The sequence below is a fragment of the Columba livia genome, chromosome 10 (assembly GCF_036013475.1).
Source record: "Columba livia isolate bColLiv1 breed racing homer chromosome 10, bColLiv1.pat.W.v2, whole genome shotgun sequence".
Classification (NCBI taxonomy): Eukaryota; Metazoa; Chordata; class Aves; order Columbiformes; family Columbidae; genus Columba; species Columba livia.
The window spans coordinates 17,727,214-17,747,321 of NC_088611.1; the positions used below are offsets into that span (position 1 = coordinate 17,727,214).

Sequence of the window (20,108 nt, forward strand, 5' to 3'; positions counted from 1 at the left end):
CTAAAATGTTTAGCCAAAAAAAAACCCATAACCCAGGCAGCTCAGGTACCAACAGCAGCTGATCCACAAATACAACCTTAAAGAAATCAGTATAACAAACATCTTGACTGTGTGATCATTACTTTTACAGTGTTTCCCACATGACCATCATTCCAAACCAGACCTTGGAAGCACGATGGGCTGAGGCCATAGATGAAACAAATGTAATGAACTAGTTCTAGTTCTACATCACCTGCAATTTTTTCGAGTTATAGTGTATACAACAAATGATACATCTTTTTCTATCAAAATGGAACAAAAAGAGGGAAAAAAAATCCCTTCACAGTGTATCTAACACCAGTTTTCTCCATCAGCTGGCAAAGACTTGTGCAGGCCGGTTCTGCCCTGAGCAGGCAGGTAGCCACTTCCACCCGTTACACTCACAGCTGGATGCTTCATATATGTTTATACCCTTAGGCCCTGCAGCCTGATCTCAGCTTTGAGCTGGAATTTCTTAACTTCTCAGGCCTTAGCATAACTCCTGTCACAAAGGATTTGGGCTTTTTAGATACAAAGTTAGGTGTAACGAATTTCAAGATGACTTCAGGTTAAACCGTATATAATGAACTATGTAGTTTATCTTGGCTACAGAACTCCCCACTAGCTTTTAACCTTTCTTTTGCTATCATCATCTCTCTTTTGTCCTTGTTCTATTAAGTGTTTTTATTTAATAACCTGTAGCTCAGTTTTAGTATGATTGTTTTCCTTATCTCCAGTACCCAAGAACTCTAATCAGTGTAATCCAGTGTATGATAAAACTACATAGGATGTGATTTCTTTGAAAATGCCAAGGTAACATGAAAAAGCTAAAGAAATCTTCTAATTTATTTAACTCATTCCCTTCCTTGGCAGAACCAGGACAGTATCTTTCAGGAGGAAAAGTAAGGAAGGTGCACGGGCTGGAATATGGCAGCGCCTTCAATGGCTCAGCACTTCCAGTTCATGCATTTCATTGAGCTGTGAAGGGTTACAGGGCTCTCAATACTTGTTATTTGTAGAAACATTAAGACACACTTTGAGGAAGAAAAAGGTATTTGATTACTTTTTTTTTTTGTGAAAAGGCTATAAAGTTTCACGAACAAATGCTGTGATCAAAAAAGCAGTTGCTTCAAGGTAAGATCTTATTTGACCAATATCTCATTATAAATATCAAGATATAATTGATTACCCGTGACCTTCTTCCCAGAGGTTTTTGAAGCCATCAGGAGGTGTTTGCTTGTTCTTGACTGTGATGATAAACTAACAGGCCCATCCTTCTCATTTCCTTCACTTAAAGAAAAACGCCAGACCTGCAAGTCCATTCTAATTCCTCAAAAACTGAGGGCTTTGATGTGGCTGCTCTGCCTCATAGCTTCCTACATCCTTCTCAAAAGACACACTTTACACATGAAGCCTTAAAGTGTTTTAGGAGCTGTGTCCTCAGGAACACGTGCACTCAAAAGCCCCTCACAGGTGACACGGTGCCATTTCACACGAGTGCCCCCTGAGGGGGCCAGCACCACCTTCTCTGCCACCTTTAGCCAGGGTTTATTCACTTGGTGGCCCGTGGCAGTCACAGAATCACAGAATGTCAGGGGCTGGAAGGGCCCTGGAAAGCTCATGCAGTGCAATCCCCCCATGGAGCAGGAACACCCAGATGAGGTTACACAGGAAGGTGTCCAGGCGGGTTGGAATGTCTGCAGAGAAGGAGACTCCACAACCTCCCTGGGCAGCCTGTTGCTGTGCTCTGTTACCCTTATTGAGAAGAAGCTTCTTCTCATATTGAAGTGGAAAATCCTGTGTTCCAGTTTGAACCCATTGCCCCTTGTCCTATCACTGGTTGTCACCGAGAAGAGCCTGGCTCCATCCTCATGACACTCACCCTTTACATATTTATAAACATTAATGAGGTCGCCCCTCAGTATCCTCTCCTCCAAGCTGAAGAGCCCCAGCTCCCTCAGCCTTTCCTCATACGGGAGTTGCTCCACTCCATCATCTTTGTTGCCCTGCACTGGACTCTCCAGCAGTTCCCTGTCCTTCTGGAACTGAGGGGCCCAGAACTGGATGCAACATTCCAGATGTGCTCTCACCAGGGCACAGTAGAGGGGGAGTTCAAGGAGCGAAATACACGCCTCACGCTTTTAAGATCCACAGACAATGAAACCCGAACCCACGGACGAAGCCGCAGGTAACGGGCGCCGGCCATGACGGACGGGGTCGAGACACGCCCCGTGCGCCGCCATTTTAACCGGATCCCTCCGTGCTGGGCGGACCCGCCCGGTCCGTAGGTGCCGCCTCGTCCCCGACCACCCTCGCCCAGGTGGGTCCTGGCGTGGGCCGGAGCTCCCGGCCTGAGCGGCCCCGGGTGTCTGTGGCGAGCGGTGGGGACGGAGCGGAGCCGGCACCGGCACCCGGCCAGGGCTGCCCCGGAGTGGCGGGGGGGCCGCCCGGCGCTGGGGGACGCGGCCGTGGCGCCGGTAAACAGGTGTGCGGGGGTGCTGGTGCTCGTGTCTGAACATTTTATGATCAGTTTTTTAAAGTTAAAAGCTTTATTTTATTATTTTTTTAAAGCTTTATGGTCAGTTTTTTAAAGTTAAAAGCTTTATTTTTTTTCCTTCTTAATTCTGGGAGTTGTGTGCAGAGCTGTGCAGCTTTTCGCCTAGGAGCACCAGTAGTCTTAGTGTAGTTTACTAACGGGCTTTCTGCCCGTGAATTATGTTAACTTGTATTTTGAGAAAATATATATAGCAGTGTTACAAACCCAGTTTTAAATATGCAATGGGTGGAATTCATTTAGAAGATGGTAAACCCCTTTGTGGGTGATGAATGGCTCTCGCTGTGTGTCCGGCCATACATCAGCTCTGGCTTTGGGCCCGTGATGGGGAGTTATATGTATTAATGGTTCTGGGTCTAAGCCTGTGTTCCCTGCCAAAAATAGTGTATTTGTCTCATTTGGTGTTTCAATGCAAATCACTAGTAGGTGCATATTCACCTTGCTTCATGCTTGACTTTAGAATAGAAAATGTTAAATAAACACAGCTTTTTCAGTACTGGGATGTTAAACAGAAAAATGTATTTAGATGCTGATGTAAATAGTCCCTTTTAAGTCAAGGGACTAACCATGACTATGAAGGTTTTTAGGACTGTGTGAGTCTGTCCATCTCCGTCTCCCTTGGGGCCAGAACAGTGTGTAGTGTAAGTAATTTAAACAAGCACAAAGGTCTGCTTGCATTTGCTATTTGTGAAATACTCTTTTGCTTGTAACTTACTAGAGACCAACTGTTTGAATCGTGGGGCTACATAAACACAAATATTATTGAAATTATATGAAAAGTTCCAGTTTGAAGAAAAAATATACCTAAGATGTCATAGGATGGAGGGGTTTGTGTGAATGGAAGGATTAGAGGGCCCTTTCCGCTGCTGCTCTAGTTTTGATGTAGGAAACATTGTGTAAGTAATGATCAAATCAGTGCGCAAATCAAGACTTCGCAAGGTAAATCCTGATAGGAATCTGTTCTTCCAAAGATAAATATCTTCCATTGTTGCTTAACTTTATGACCTACGTTCTTGATGGTTTGTCATTGACTGACACTAAGCCTGTGTTTTCAGTTGGAGCTGTTGGTATCTTCCTTCAAAGCCTGGTGTGATTTGCTGTTGGCGGGCTGGCTCTTAGGAAAGTCTGGTGGACTTCATGAGAAAACAGTGAAGAAAACAAAGTATTACTTTCTGTGTCATGCGTGTGATTCTGACTGTGGCCATGTCTGCAGATCCAGTAGCTGTCAACCTTTTTAAGTGGCTTCAACCTTTCCAACCTGAAAGTTGGTATGGTAATGAAGGTGAAACTTGGCCTCTACTTACTACACACTAAACGTTTGTTCCAAAATATGTAGTGTAATTATAGTCAGACTGTTACCAACGCTATGGTTCCTAAGCTTCATTTTACTTATAACCAAAAGGTATAAAATGAACTAGTGTTTCTGGGAGCAGCATGAGATAAATTTCTAATATCTGAATTTTTTTACTTTTTAATTTTATTTACAGACAACTTTTAGACTTAATTTAATTGTTGCTGATTAAAATAATTATGGTTAAACATCAACAGATTTCATCAAGTTTTCCTCAATGAATGATTATATGCTTTTTAAAATAGACTGCTGCTCTAATCCTTTATGAACTCATGCATAAGGTAACTGAATTTCTAGTTCATTCACAGCCATCTATCTTCTTGTAAATTTTGTTAAACTTTTTGTCCCTTTCTGATTGTGGGAATTAAACTGTTCTCTATGAGCAGCCACACGTATATTTAACAAAATGGTTTCAGGTTCAAAAACATCCAGTAATTAAAAGGGGTCTGTGCCTGAACTGAAGCGCAGAACATAAAGTATATTATATAAACGTGAGACACAGTCTTGTGAAAGGATTTTTGCTGAGTTGATGAGCGCTCTGTTTTCACAGGGCAGGTGAACGTTGTCCCCTGTTCTGGTTCTACCTGTCTTTGGAGATCGACAACTGCCTTTTATGTTCAGGGCGCCTTCACTTTCTGTTAAATTTGGGTGAAACTGCAGACACTCAGCAGGATCGAAGGGATGTGCGAGGCTTCCCGTATCAGTCACTTCACTTCTTACTGTTCTGATTCTCTAGCTTCAGACATCTCCTAATTCACATTGACTTAAGCAGCCCTCCAATAACTGAAGTGCTTGGTTTGAGTCGTATCATCCTAAAGAAGAATGCTGCATGTGAAAGAAGATAATTTGTCTCAGAAGTCTCTGCCAAGTGTCTCTAGATGGAGTGGTTTCTATTGCAGCTGTTCCATATGTTTCTCTTTTTCTATATTAAATGTTAAGCTGCTCTTCAACGGAGTCGAATGTTTTCCAGTGGGCGCTCAATAACAAAGGATAATAAAAAATGTGTATTAAAGATTATTCTCAAGCATTTTTAAGGAATAAGGAAACCTTCATTGTTAAAAATAAGGACTGACATAAAATTAGTAATTTTACGTTGAATATAAGAAAAGGCATCGCTGAGTACTTGATGCACAAAGAGAATGTTTCCAAGACAATGTCATTGTTTACATTTTTTTGATCTTAATTCCTTTGTGATAGCACTCTGATGCAGTTGATAAACATTCTATACTCATAAAAAGCATTTTGTAATAGCATTCTTATCTTTTGAAATATGGTTGGGGTTTCAGTATAAGCTTTTTTTATTGTCCAATCCTATATAAAGTTTTTTATCTGTGTTTTTTTTTTTCTCCAGTGCAGTCTGTAAGTGTCCTTACTGATTGAGAAGCTGAAATTATTTTTTGCCTGTGAAAGCTGGAAAATGTTCAAAAATCAATATCAGGTAAAACAGAAGTAGTTTTATTTTTTGCCCTCTTTCGTTTCACCTCTGAGAGAACTCAATTAAATTGGCTTATTCCAGGGGGCAGAAAATCCGGGTACAGAAACGTTTTGAACTGTTTCATTATTCGGTATTTTAATGTAAATATTACGGAACAGCAGGTAGATGCTGATGCTGTCAGGTCTAGAATGGACACCAGCGTGATGTTACCAATGGCTTTTTGTCTTTATTGTCGTGGGGTGGGGAACTCAACCCGGCTGCTCCCACCCCGACATGGGAAGTATAATCAGAAAGGGGGTTGGTTTGTTCTCTTGGTCCAGCACAGGGTTGTGACAATGCTGGTCACATCATTCACATCCCTTTCTCCGCACCGATCCCCTCCCGAGAGAGCAGCCCACCCCAGCCGCCAGATGTGCTACATCAGTACCCAACACTGGTATTTCCGATGCTGTTACCTGGCCTATCTCAGCTTTATATGCTATTTCTGATACTGCTGCCTGGGTGCTGTTGGCTTTGCAGGATTGTGCTCCCCAAAAGATGCCCCATACTCCCCTCTGACTGATGGTGACATTTCACAGCTTCTTGTTGCCCCTGGAGCACCCGGGAGATCCAGCCCATCCACTGCGGCACTGAGTGACTTCACTCAGCTGCTCCTATCAGTGTGTGTTCAGCATTCTCTTCTGTCATGTCTGGTCGTTTTCAGTGTCATGTTCAGTTAGTTTAACCTCAAATCAGGTCCTACTCGAGCACTGAATTATTGAGAAAATGTACTTGTAAATATGCGATAAAAAGCCAATTGTTTGTTAAGATTTGCTACAAGCACATACAACTCTGCAGTCGAGAATCCCTTTTAACTTTCTGAGAGCTTGATCCTTTAGTCGTTAGATATGTCAGGTAACTTTAAAACTGATAGTATGCTGTATTTTTTTTAAATCCATTATAAATTTAAAAATTATTTAATAAGTGTGGTTTATGGAATGCCATTTTGAATCTCCTTAGAACTCAGTAAGTCTAGTTGCTGGGATTAGCAACATGACTGGGCAGAGGAAAACACCTAATTCATATACAGTGCAGCATTGATGTTCTCTGAAAACATACTTTGAAGAGCATTTATTTTGCCGGCAAGGCTGCTCGCCCCTCTTCCTCATTCTGACTTGTTTACAATAGTTTGGGCAGCTGAGCATAAAGAGAACCGGGGAGTGCAGGGAAGGAGGAATGAGAAGGGAGTGGTGGAGTTGTAAGGATGGATTAGGTCAACCATGCTACTCAAAAAGATTCTTATCAAACTACAGGCTGAATACATCAGCTGTCACATTTTTTGTGACATCGAATGTGAAAAATATTGAAGCAAATAATTCCCTAAGCAGAGATGATAAAGCTGCCTCCCCAAGAGCCTGTGGTTAGACTCTGGGCTGTTCTGTCTAAGGAGTTTTCACCTGGCAGGGGCGTTCATAATCTTTTCCCAGTATTAATTTGATGATGCTTATGACGGCTGCAGCATGAGTACAGTCCTTAGGTCTTTATGGTGAGATGGGTAGGATCTGATCTGTGGAGCCGCTTCAGTTGGCTCAGAAATATAGAAAATGTTTGTGGTTTCACAAACTGGTCTAATCAGGTTGCAATTTGGTAACTCGTAGGGAAGTTACTGGGAGATGTCTTTGACATGCTCACATGTGTAGACAGAGCCAAACATATGCACATATGTACACAAATTGTGTATATTTTGTTTGCATAGGAAATCAGACAAAACATCCAATATGCAATATGTTTTTTTCAGTATGCTTTAAAACTGGCTTCATTTGGTGAGCTGTAGAAATAACCCATAGGCAAATATAAATTACTAATCTCCAGCATGTTGTTAGAATTTTTACAATAATTTTGCTTTTTAGAGAATGACATTATAAACGAAATAACTAAAATATTCCATGGTATTCCTTCAGCCTTATGTTCTGATCCTGTAATAAAGCCAAATATTGACTATATGGATTGCTATATTATTTTAGTTTAGAAACTGTTATTAATATTCTGCCATCTGACTGATTGATAATGTTACTGTGGTAACTGCCTGATGTGAGGAGGGATTGTTCTTATGGACTCACCCCAACTGTTGGTGGTTCTGGGCTGAACATGTGGTTGGATCATGTATCTTTAAACCATTTTATCATAGGGTGGCCCATTTGTTGAAATATTCAGTGCTCAAGGCAAGAACCCAGGAGCAAAATGGAAGATTTTTGGCAGCCCATCAGCTATATGGAAAGTAAGTTTTTAAAGAAACTTCTAAAACTTCAAATATAAAACAGAAAAATGTGAATGAAGCTTTAAATTAGATGGTAATGAGGGCTTTGACCTGGCAGAGGAGTTCTCGCTTGCAGTTCTGCCTTTATGACAGACTAAATTAGTTCTTATGCCTGCTTGCAGACTGGCTTGGTCACAGCATAATTTTATAGTTCAAATATTTAGGAAGTAATTTTGCTGTTCTGATAACCGATGGATCAGGCTGAGCCCATAGGATCACGAGTCCTGTTTGTCAGCAATATTTGTTCCTTAAATATATAAGTAAATGACTTATTTCTGTGGATTATGTTATTACCATCATATTTCAACTACTGTCATACATGCAGTGCCACCCGTCATCTGTGATTTTAAAAACAAACAAGTAGCTTTGCATGTTAGTAGCAGGGTTGACTGTGAGAAGAGTTCCATCAGGATGCTTATGTTTGTTTGCTGTTCCTTTTTGTAGGAATATGATAAAGAAGTAAAGGGCTTTGTTTTTGTACTTGAAGGGAGCAGTCAAATCAACAAAATGCAGCTGCCAAAGGAAACTAGACAAACTTGTAAGTATCAAAGAATTAAATGTCTGCGATGCTGTTCAGATTATTAAATCGGTTTTCTATTGGAATGCAAAGCTTACATTATTCTCCCTTACTTTGCGTGTAATTCAGCATTAGCAAAGTGGTTTTTCACTCAGTTTTTAGCAGCAGACGGATGGCTGGCAAATCACTTCTGACTCCATCCAGCACTTGAAGCCAGTAATTCTGTTGGCATTACAGAATGTGGAGTAGTTTCTGTCCCCTTTCTCATTCACTTTTTATAGTATTTTTACTTTTATGTAGCAAAAATTAAAGTAAAATGTATCAAAAGTAAAGTACTACCTATTTTCCCTAAATTCTGAAAGATTTCTTGAGTTTGTTCCCTCAGTTAAGCTCCTTTGTTATTGTTCTAATATCAGAAGCCTCCACTGAATATTGTTATAATGATCTGGATTGCATTTTTACCCAGGGGTTTTTTTTGAAGTTGTTTAATAAGCTGCACATTGTCACAAATGTGAGAGCAACTTTCATACAACTGTAAGATAATCTTGATAGGAAAACATTACTTTATTTTATAGTTCCTATGGGATATTTGGTGTCTACATACTCTTGGAACAGAATGTAGAATTGTAATTTTTTTAAAAAATCCTTTTATTTTCATGAGAGTTCCACCAAAGCCACATAAGGGACTTTTAAACCAACACTTTTCTTGCAGTTTGAATTGGTTTTCTTCAGGTTTTTCTCGCGTTCATCTGTTGTGTGAACATTGGGAAATAGTGTCGCAGGAGCTTATCTGGATGGTACACAATTGAAATGCTTGATGGTGAACTGTGTGTCTGCACGCACATAGCACATGTATTTCATTTTTCTCCTTGTTTCTAGTGGGACTGATCCAGCAGTTTCTGACACTTCAGATTCTTGTGCCACTGGGACAAGACTTCTCTGCTGAGTTACTGTAAGACGCATTAAATTTCCTCAAACACTTAATGTAAATTGAATGTCTGATTGCAGCCATTAATTGCAGTGGCAGATTTTGCATTAAAGCATAGTGACTTATCAAGTCAATAAGAAGTAATTAAGCTAATGAGATCATTATTTTTTGGAAGTTTTAAATAGTGACGTTCCTTTGAAGACAGAACAAGCTCTAAAAATCACACATGAAGTTGATGAAAAATTTGAAAAAATGGGACATGAATTTATCAAACATGAAAATCTGGGCTCGTAAGGGTGTCCTGAAAATTCATAAACAATTTATAAATAACTATTCCAGGACCCTTTGGTTCAGGGCAAACATAAATATATATTCTAATAATCAGGGGAGAGAAAAAAGCAACCAAACGAACGGTAAAAAGCTCGATCAATTTGGAATGCTCAATTGGTATAATTATGTCCATGCTGTAATGAAAGATATCCAGTTGAAACAGACCTTTTTTTTCATTAGTTTGATGTGAAATGATTTAATACAGTTTTAAACTTGGGCAATTGTCAGTCTTTGGACACCATTCCCCACCAGCTGTATGTGACCAGCACAGCCTACTCAGCTTTGTAGCCACTGGAACACTGAAGATTTGGATTAACAAGAGAAATATGCCGTCAAAAACCCTGCAGGAAAATGATAGGTTGAATGATATGCAATTAAACTAAGTAAAGTTAATTCAGATTTGTATTATTGTTTGTCTTTCTGTGAGTTCGCATTCATCTGTACCCGCAGGTGTCAGCTTTTCTTGATTGTCTGAAGGTTCTTGTGCTGGGAGGAAGGGGAAACAACTCTTGTAGGTTTAAGTCAAAGAGAACAAAATGAGATGCTGAGAAAATAGCATTCCAGCTATACTGTAGTAGAGAAATAGCATTCATTATGATGTGAATAATCTATTTCATAAATTTAGGACGGTGTGTTACTTAATGTTGCTGGGTAGTTTTGTTATCTTCTGTACCTTCATATAAGTAGAGTCATCTTGGAATATTTTGTTATTTTAACAAGGAATATGCTAGTGTGAATTGAGTCATATGTGTTAAAATTCTTCCGTGGATTTATAAGAATCCATGCAGGTATTTTAGTCTCAGTGGTTTGTGTTAGGGGGCTTTTGTGACCTGCAGCATGTTGGTAACATTATGTATTCCACTGTGGCATGCTGAATTTCTACCATGGTTTTAGAATCTGAACATTGAGAAAATCTTCCAAGGATAAACAAACAGGATATGTCACACAGTGAACAGAAATCAAGTACATAGATGTAGTTCTCATAGGCATTTTGTAGACAGATGGCAGAGACTTAGTGACAGGTACAGGAATCCAGATTTTCTATGGTGTCGTATTGAGTTGGGTTCTTTTGGGTACTTGCCACCCGTCTATGCCTCTATAAAAACCTTTGCTCTGCTTCTACTTTTGAAAGGTATCAATCAAGGAATTTGTGATTCTTGGTGTTGGTTGAACAGATACAGATGGGTACCAAAATTTATCTGAAGAACTGAATATGTGCTCCACCCAGAATATTCTCAGGCATTGAACTCTCCTTTCCTTCAATGCTTGTAGCCTGTGTTTAATGTGTCATTTGCAGAGGCTGTTTCGTTGGATATTTTTTTTCCCTCGGGTGTTTTGTGGCTGTAATTTCTCATTTCTTCAGTTATTGAAGGGGAGAAGTCAGAATAAGTTTCTCATTTTTGCAACAAAAAAACCCCACCTTCTGTTAAAAGCTATAGGTTCAAAGTTTGTCAGTGGACACATTTCCCAAGGTGAGGAAGGCAGAAAGAAAGGACAACTTTGGGGCTGAAAAATCATCCTGAAACACTGAGAAATTGCTTCCACCTGGAGATCCAGGTGGCTAAAAAATATGAATGTTATCTTCAATTATTTTGATGATAATCTCTTTTGCATTATCTTGGGAGAAAGTTAAAAAAATAAACCCCATAATATCCTGCTAGAGTTAAACCAGAAAACTGGTGTGGTATCTAAATCTGTCCAGTACATAAAGTCTTAGGGTCTAAGTAGCCTGCAGAGCTTGTGAGCTGCTTGGAGCAGCACAAGAGAGGTTTTGATGTCACTACAATTGCTAAGTACTATAATATACCAACATACTAGTAGTAAAGCTTTAGCAGATGATTCTATCTGGATTTTGATCGGGATACAGAGAGATTTCCATTAATAATAAATTGTATGGGACTTTCTCTTTGCTTAGCAACATCAATGAAATATCTGCTTTCGTGTTTGGTAAACTTCCAGTTTAGGTCATTTATGAGGAGAAAAACACTTTCATTTTAAGAACAAGTGAGCCTGATAAATGAAGCATCCCTTCAATAGTCCAGCATCATTTTTTTCTAAGTTCATTTTAAGCCTTGAATTGAACATTAACAAATGGTTATAAACTCTTACATGTACAGAAGCAAAGTGAATAGGTAATCTGAGAAGATGAGTTTATCTGTACTCCTGGGTAGCTGCTGCCATTTACTTGCAATGTCACTATAGTTACCATTGTGAGGAGAATAGTCAATCAAAGTTGAAGGTATAAAATAAAATTGAAAATTGAATTGGAAGGTAATTTTACTTTCAAATGCTTTGTAAATGTAGATGTTAAGTGTGAAATGAATGCCGTTAATGACCATAGCTGGGAGAGTTGTGCACCTGCTGATCACAGGAATATTATTATAAATGAGGTTGATTTTTCCTGTTGACTACCTCATTTTTCTCAACATAGTCTCATTACTTTTCTATCACATGTCTGACCCTTCGATATAAATACTCGAGCACACACAAAATAAAAATACATTAACTCCTACATAGATTTTTGTTGTTGTTGTTTAATGCATCTTTGAAAATCAAATGTGTACTGCAGGTGTTTCTTGCCTTTGTAGGTTTAACATAGGTTGTGTTTCTGATAACAAAAACAATGGTTGAGTTTCACCACAAGTACTCTTGAGTCAGCTTACAACTGAGTTGTGACATTCGAACTCCCTTTGTCAGAATTAGTTCAGAAAAAGTTTCATAAGACTCTTGGTTTAGTTTTATTTTCCAAAAAGCAAAGTAGCTGGGAAGTCTGAAAGTTACAGCAGCTCTCAAATGATATTCTCCAAGGAAATAAATGATTTTACAGAATTTTAAGACCAATTTTGCCTGTTCTTCAAATGTTTCACCTACTTTCACCTGTAGAATATAAATATTTTTGTTTTAAATTTCTTTACTGAAATAAATTTTAAACTTCTTTAGGTGTGATCATAACTTTATATCTATGGTTGGCTGCTTTTTGCAGCACACATAGCATCACAAGAAACAGCTTATTTTAGACTTATATAAGAGATTCTGATATAAATGTGTGTATTTTTATCTAAATGAATGTAGTTTGTGTTGTGTTTCAGAATGTAACTGAGCTGTATGTTTACTAATGGCCTTTCTATTGCTAAGGTACCTGATAATTTTCAGGAGGGAGAAGGATAAAACTTGTGTTATAATTCACATTTGAAGATAATGTGCTCTGGAAGTTAAATGGACAGACAATGTCTTGTGGCTATTTTTAAGATGAGAAAGAGTCTTTATAAAATGACAGAGGCCTTTTTAGGAAAAGAAATCAAATAATGTTTTCTAGTTAGCAGGTGACAGCGTGTCCCAAGACAGCACAAGCTTAAGAGGCAGAAACAAGTGTGACTATTGGCCTACTGGCTTCTCAGTGCGTATGGATTGAATTCTTTCCTAGTCTAAAGGGCTATGGAAATCCAGTAAAGAGTGTAGACTCTCAAAATAAAATTAGCATGTAAAGTGATTTTATATATGTAGGACTATAGCCACCAAGTTTGAATTTGAGCAAGAGATCTTATTGCTCATCTTGTAGAAGTAGTAATTCTTAAATTCTGTGTTTGCTGACACTGACATAAAGGTTCTGCATATGAATACTCCTTTTGTGTTCACCCAAAGATACTTGGTTATTGAATTGACAAAGATCTGTTCCGTTCTCTCTTGCTTTTTCTTTTATAGGATAACTGATTTAGGAAATATTAAAAGAAGATTGTATTTATCAACAGTCCACAAGGAGTTGTCTGTAACCACTCTGCATGCAAAAATTCCTCTGTTTACGATCAAGCGCAATATAGTAGGTACTTTAGGAATATTCCTTGAACTGTGGTTGAGCACAGTTTTTTTATCACAAATGTCTTATGTAAATTTATAGACCTGTTGAAATTACTGCTTGCTTTAGAATTCAGCTCACGCCACTGCAGGGTCCGTGTGAATGACCCTTTACTGGATGGTATCAGAACCGCTTAATCCTACTTACTCTTCTGCCCATCTTCTAACATTAGGAGTTCATTCCCATTTTCCTAGATTAATGTTGTTTGTGATGTGTTTATCTGTCATTTCTGTCTGTTCAGGCTTTATAAAGTTCTCTGTGTCTCTGATACTTTATAGTGTTCCTGTTCATGTGTATCTTCTCCTGTATTGACCTTCAGTCACGTTCATAGGAGCTGCAGGTAGACTGTAGCTGATGGCTGTTTGCACAGGTTTCAGGTTCTTCCAGATGCTGATATATATAAAGCAATGTATATGTCAAACTGATTAAAATAAAACAATAGCCTCAGCTTCAACCTGTTCTCCTCTCCAACCCCCAGCCACAACATATATTGAATAACTTTTCACACCCCTTCCCCCACACACACACCCCCCTCCCCCGAAAACCTTCAATAAATGTCTTTTCTCACAGGTCACCTCAAAATAGCTGCAAAACATACTGTGGATATGCTAGAGCTCATTTGGGCTCGCAGTCACTAAGTCATACATACTAGTTTGTTTGTATAAGTAATTGTTGTAAGTGTGAATACAGCAATATCATTTTATTATCAAAAAGTTATGTGTTGAGGATCGCAGTCTGTGAGAATCTAATATTACACAGTCTTCATTTCTAGGCAACTATACACAAATACTCTTCTGCAATGATTGGTGTTTGGGTTTTATTAAAGAATATTGTTTCTCTCTTCTAGTGGTGCAATATGTGTATTGACTTGGTAGCATTCACCAGTGGAATATTTGGAGGAGCTGTCTTCCAGTCTTTGGATGGAATTATTATTTCAGCTAACTGTAAACTGAGAAAGATCTTCACTTTAAAATCCAAGCCTCAAGATACAGCTGAGGAAGATGGTGTGTTGTAATTACTGTGTAGTCTTAATGAAAACTGTTCGTATTATAAAATCAAAAGCTTCTTAGTCATCAGATTGGCAATTTGAAAGATTACATGATTTCATAAAAAATGAAGTGGTATTACAGCATATTATATCTGATAGGGTTGAACTTCAGGTGACTAATTAAATATATGTGTACTCCTCTGTTTTAAACATTTATATCCTTAGAGGTATTTTATTGAAGACATTCTAGCAAGATTTATCAAGTAGAGAGCCTGGGTTAATGAGGGTATAATATGCTGATAGAAATCGGGTTTTGGCCAATAAGAGAGTATCTGAAAGGCAAGATAAATACCTCAACTCAGCAGCATTTACTGCTTGTTTTCTTAATTTTGGACATCAGCAGCTGATGAAAGCTTTCTTCTTTAAATAATTCAAGGCAAAACTATAACAAAACGTTATTGAATGAAACAGAGCTGTGAAACTATCATAAACGTCTTTCTGTGATCTTTAGTCCGTTTATCCTAATGTGTCCTTGTTCATTGGAAAAGTAATATTGGTGATGAGGTGAAAAATGAGAGATTATATTTGTAGTAGAGCAGGATATTGGTCAGAAGTTTCATAACTAGCATCATAATCCTGAGTCATTATTTTCCAAGGGAGAGAACTTCATTCCTTGCTGATATTTGCAGTAATAGAGGAGGAATTTATAAAAGCACAGCTGGCACTTTCTTATTTTAGAGGCAGCCTAGTTGTGCTTTGATTTCATTCCAGTTCTCGTTCAGTGGTTTTTGAAGGAGCACACCTGAAAAAAGAATTCTGCTTTCCAAAGGAGGGACAGTTAGCAGTATTGTATATTTAACAAAATGCATCTTCCATTTGGAAAACCTAAACCAGTAAGGGAGAGTGTGTTGGTAAGGTTGGGAAGAATATTAACTCAAAAAATGGCTACAGAGAGAATCTGGTGAAGTCTCAGCAGAAACTGCAGTGAGAGGCCTCGTTGGCTTTTTTTCTGTTGGTTCATTTTCTCCCTTCTATAATAAACAGATTTTGAAATGTGCATAAATGTTTTAAATTAGTTCCAAAATTCCAAAATGTAGTTAGCATAATGAATAGACAGCTTTAATAAACTGTGTACATGGTAGAATATCGCACTTTAATTACTGGATTATTAATTCTGTGATTATTACACAGCTGGTGGCCATTAGTATTTTCTGTATATTTACACATTTCCTTATCTAGGCAAGTCTCAAAGTTTGGCTGTATTAAAATAACTCTATATTTCATACTCAGTTACAGAAAAACAATAGTAGTTTTTTGTTATTATTAATGAACTTTGAGTTCACAATGATGATTTGATAAAGCTTGCTTCCTCTCACATGGTCGGACCAGTTAGTGGAGTTCCACTGACTGCAATGACATTGCAACTTGTAATGAGGGTCAAGTTCTCTGCTTAAGCCTCCTTGGTGGTACAAACAGTGATTTCAAGGTGCAACGTGGGTGTTCTTCCTTAGTATGTTTTGCATTCTTAAAATGATAGCAAGTTGAAAGGAGAAACCACGTATACTAAGAAATTATTTCTATATGAGATCATTGAAATAGAAGAGGAAAGAATTTATGTGCCTTGTAACATTGGGGCATACAAGCTTTATATATACCTGGTTTCTGTTTTCTATAGTAATCCTGAGGTTACGTTGTGGTTTTTATCACTAAGTATTGCCTTACAACAGTAAATAATGTACTGGCTTGGTGAAAAAATAAAATGTAGCATGGGACACTTGATTTTTTTTCTATTAGGATCTCAAAACTTGGTTCATTATTTGTGTTCAGTTTGGGGGTTATGTTTTCTTATCCTTGGAAAAGAAGCTAACGTTCATTAACTTAATATATTCAGGTCGTATAAAATTTGGAATGAATTTGCATCACAACATCAGGAATGGTTCTGACTCTGGATATCTGTCTTTGTAGAGAAGAACTATCATAAACTTAGTCTATGTTGGTTATCAAAGGGAAGGCAGAGACAATCAGATCACGTTCTACTAGTGCCTGATGTCCCAAGAATAGATCAGTTCATGGCTTTTTAGTCTGTCCTGAAAGCGTAATGGTGTCCAACCTTTGGAATTAAAGCTTGTGAATTTTTTATTTGCATGTACGGGACTTCTCTGATATCAATACCATTTTCAGACGTTCATTTTGTCTGAAAATCAGGGTGTCAATATTAGAATTAAAGCTGAGTTGTAATAAAAATTAAGGAAATGTATTTTGTGATTCTGTTCTGCTTGTTCATTTGCTAGATGAAAGAAGCTGGTTTATTATGACTATTCCAGCCATTGGTGGGTATTTCTTAATTTAAATGTATTCAATTTTCTTTGCCTAAAAAAATATGTAGTATCACTTCAGAATTTACATACTTACTGTATTAATTGTGGCCAATTGCAGCAAATTTTTCAAATGACCATAATCTATTAAGTTCAGACCCACCATATGAACTGAAGTAAAATAATCTAACAAATAATGTCAGTTGAATTTAATCCCATCGTGTCATCTGAGCAAAGTAAAACCCATGTGTTTTGATTCTAGTTCCCTGTGTCCCGTTTATGCCACGTGGGCCCACAGATGCTATTCCTCGAACCTGCCGGCTGAATACGGATGTGCCGCAAGTTACACAAGTGCTGAACCTGACTAAAATTCACAAGCCAGAAATAAGATGCAGGAGACATCCAGTGACGGCACAAGAAACAGGTGTGTTGTATGAAAACATTGTGAATATGATCTATACAGTATGTGTACAAATAATGGATTTTTTTGTAAAAGTACGCATTAAGAGTTCCAGTGGCTTAAACATGAAAACTCTTGCATAGCTGCAGTATCATGAGCATATAGACACGTCTGTTTTATAGTTTGAGATCTGTGTGCAGCCTGAAGAATTCTAATTCAAACATTGGATTTATAATAATATTTGAGGCATGTCTTCTGAATGTAAATTGAAGTGTGGCCGTTCAGTTGTTACACTCCCGGGTTATTACTGGTTTTGTAAATCCAGTTTCTGTAGATCCACTTGCAATAGTAAATATCCTGGAATATGTACAGGCACTTTTTTAAAAAACAAAAGGGTTATAATGGATTTTAAAAGGAGAATATTTTGTATGCTCTGATTCATCTCCTTCATGGAGAACTGATAATTTAACTTTTTTTATTATAAAAAGTTGAATCGATGGTTATTTTCAGCTTAAACTTAAGAAGTACATAAACTTCTTACTTCTACAGCTTAGAAAAACACACAGTGAAATCTCACTATAGGCATCGTCTTTACTCCTTTCTTACATTGTTATTGGCTTCTGTACAAGACACAAGACTAAGCCTTTAATTTGACCCATATAATAATTGCTATGTCTTACTAAAGTTTTTCGTTTTCCCCTTACTCTGTACCAGCTTTTATGAGTCATTGATTCATCATACTAAACCAGGGCAGTTAGAACATCTTTTGAGAAGGAAGTAGGTCTGAAGTAGCTTCAAAGTGGGTCTGGAGAAGCAAATCAGTTAAAGGATCCATTTCCAATACATCTTCTCCAGCGTAGGCGATGTTAGAAGTGGTGCTGTAGATGAGGAAGCTACATTTTTATTCCACTGTCTTTAGTGCTTTCTCAGGCTTGAGGATTCTCATCCTCAGTGTTTGAATTCAGGGAATGACCATTTCCACCATTTCTGTCAAAATGCTCTGGAAATACTTGTAGAAAGTATTGACCAAATGAATAAGATAAATTACAGGGAATGGTAACCACTGGTGAAGTTTAATAGTATAGAAGACAAGATGATTACAGCCAAAAATCGTATTTAATATGTAGCACTCTAAAGAAAAATTAACTTTGTATGAAGTGTTTCTTTAGGAACAACCTTGATAATATGAAATATTTAAGAAAATACTTTTTAAACTTATTTTCTTCTGCTTTTACTGGTATATGAAAAAGAACTCAAAAAAAAAAAACCAAACAAACAAAAAAAACAACAAAAAAACCCCAAAACTTAAAGATTTGATCATTGTCACTAAGCTACCATGCTGATGCTTGTTCAAGTTGTTGACTTTTGCTCTCATGGTATATTGATACCTCTTGAGTAACAGCAGCCTGTGCCTACAGCAGTGGAAATTTATAGGAGAGGTTCTAAATTCTTGCTTAGGGTAAGACCCATCGTACATTTACTTAAATTACATTCAGCTTTATTTTACACGCTAGTACCAATTTTGTAATATTAAAGGGCAAATAATATTTTTAGAGTATTATCGCCCTACAAGCGGTCAAGCCAAAGTTCTGTTGGGAAGTTTGATTTTACGTTTGTTTTCGAAATAGCAGAGGAAATTGTGGAATTCAGTTTCTCAGTGACTGTATTAAAATCAATACTTCTTGCCTGGGTTGTCAGAATACGAGGGACTGTAAAACTTAGATGAATACAATAGTATGAATGATGTATCTAAACAGAAAAATGGACGTTAATTTAAAATAAGACTCAGATTTTACTGTCTGGACTACAAAGATTTGTAACCATTATGTATATAGAGTAAAATAATTAATTGTAGGATCCCTGAACTGCATGAAAATAAAATGCCTTCAGTTCAAGGTTTAACCTTTATTTTCAATCCCATCTTATGAACATAATGTGTTCTTCCAGACATGTTTTCCAAATTTCAGAAGTTTGCCTTCTTGAAAATGGAAGCTTTGGTATGTTTATGTACATTTTAATTGGAAAATGTTCTAACAAAGTTTAGCAGATAACCAAAAGCTCAAATTATTTCTAGTCTCATCCACTTTTAATTACACGTATTATTTCATTATGCCATCAACACACTGTTATGTGTAGATGTAGGTAATTAATTGCAGTCAATTAATGTGTTTGTAAACAGAAATTTTCATGCAAATCAGCTTTTCTAATTGGAGCTAACAACATCCCAAGATAGTCAGCAAATTAAAGAAATGGATGTTAAACCAAGACAGGTCATCTAATGTTGTGAAATGGCAGCTGTTAGCAGCAACCAAATGTCACATCAGGAGAAAGGGAAGAAGGTAATGGTAGAAAGTGGCTGCTTCTGTGCCTATTAGTATAGTAAATTATGATAGTTGGTGGCTAATGCATTATAAATAGTTCTCTGCTGAGCTGTGGGTGATACCTTGAGAGTCTTGCTTCAGTTTTCTTGTGTTATTATTTATTTATTCTGTTATTTATTAATTATAGTTGTTTTTCCTCTCGCAAGTTCGGCTTTCATTGAAGTTCTAAAGATATCATGCAAGCCATTTTTTTTTTTTTGTTTATAAATAGCTCCTTTTTAAATAAATGTCTAAAGCAAGGGCATTAGAAATATATCTGTGTAATAGACCAGAAGTTTGTTGCTTCTATGTTGACACACTTTTATAAAATGTGCTTTTGCTATTTCTTCCTATTTCTAGCAATTGTGCTGTAAAGGAACGTAATTTTTATCTGTGTTCAGCAGTGGTTTATTTCAGTTGATTTGATGTAAGTATTAATACTTATTCTTTGTAAGTAATGTTATATTTCCTTAAACCTCTTATTTTTCTTAACTTAGGTAGCTTGGTTAATAGAGAACAAGGCAATATACACAGCAGTAAAACTCGGGATGTATCACATATCGCATTTGGATCAAAGATCCTTGGGCCACCTCCATCTTCAAACAGAAGAGTCAATACAAAGGTGTCTAGAGAGGTAGGAAGGCTGAACCACACAGAACTGTACCTACCATAAAGTTTCCTGAAAAGATCATATTTACAAAAAGAAAGAGATTTGGAAACATTTATTTGAAAAATAAGCTTAATTCAAAATGTGTGTTTGCCT

The 20,108-nt window shown here is 37.4% G+C and overlaps 1 protein-coding gene across 9 annotated transcripts in view; it reads left to right on the forward strand.

Annotated features, from left to right (window-relative positions):
- Positions 1-2,025: 2,025 nt before the first annotated feature.
- CFAP20DC (CFAP20 domain containing) overlaps positions 2,026-20,108 on the forward strand; it is a 46,170-nt gene continuing 28,087 nt past the window's right edge. The window contains exons 1-10 of one of the 9 annotated variants that reach the window (XM_065075572.1): positions 2,200-2,338; positions 3,628-3,854; positions 5,275-5,361; positions 7,526-7,615; positions 8,099-8,192; positions 9,051-9,123; positions 13,132-13,246; positions 14,130-14,286; positions 16,848-17,009; positions 19,843-19,979. In XM_065075572.1, coding sequence (XP_064931644.1) covers positions 5,341-5,361; positions 7,526-7,615; positions 8,099-8,192; positions 9,051-9,123; positions 13,132-13,246; positions 14,130-14,286; positions 16,848-17,009; positions 19,843-19,979 — 849 coding nt within the window. In that variant the 5' untranslated portion in view covers positions 2,200-2,338; positions 3,628-3,854; positions 5,275-5,340. Of the gene's footprint in view, positions 2,504-3,627; positions 3,855-5,274; positions 5,362-7,525; positions 7,616-8,098; positions 8,193-9,050; positions 9,124-13,131; positions 13,247-14,129; positions 14,287-16,847; positions 17,010-19,705; positions 19,735-19,842; positions 19,980-20,108 lie in introns of those variants that run through there. The other 8 variants (XM_065075576.1, XM_065075575.1, XM_065075574.1 and 5 more) reach the window with 8 other exon arrangements.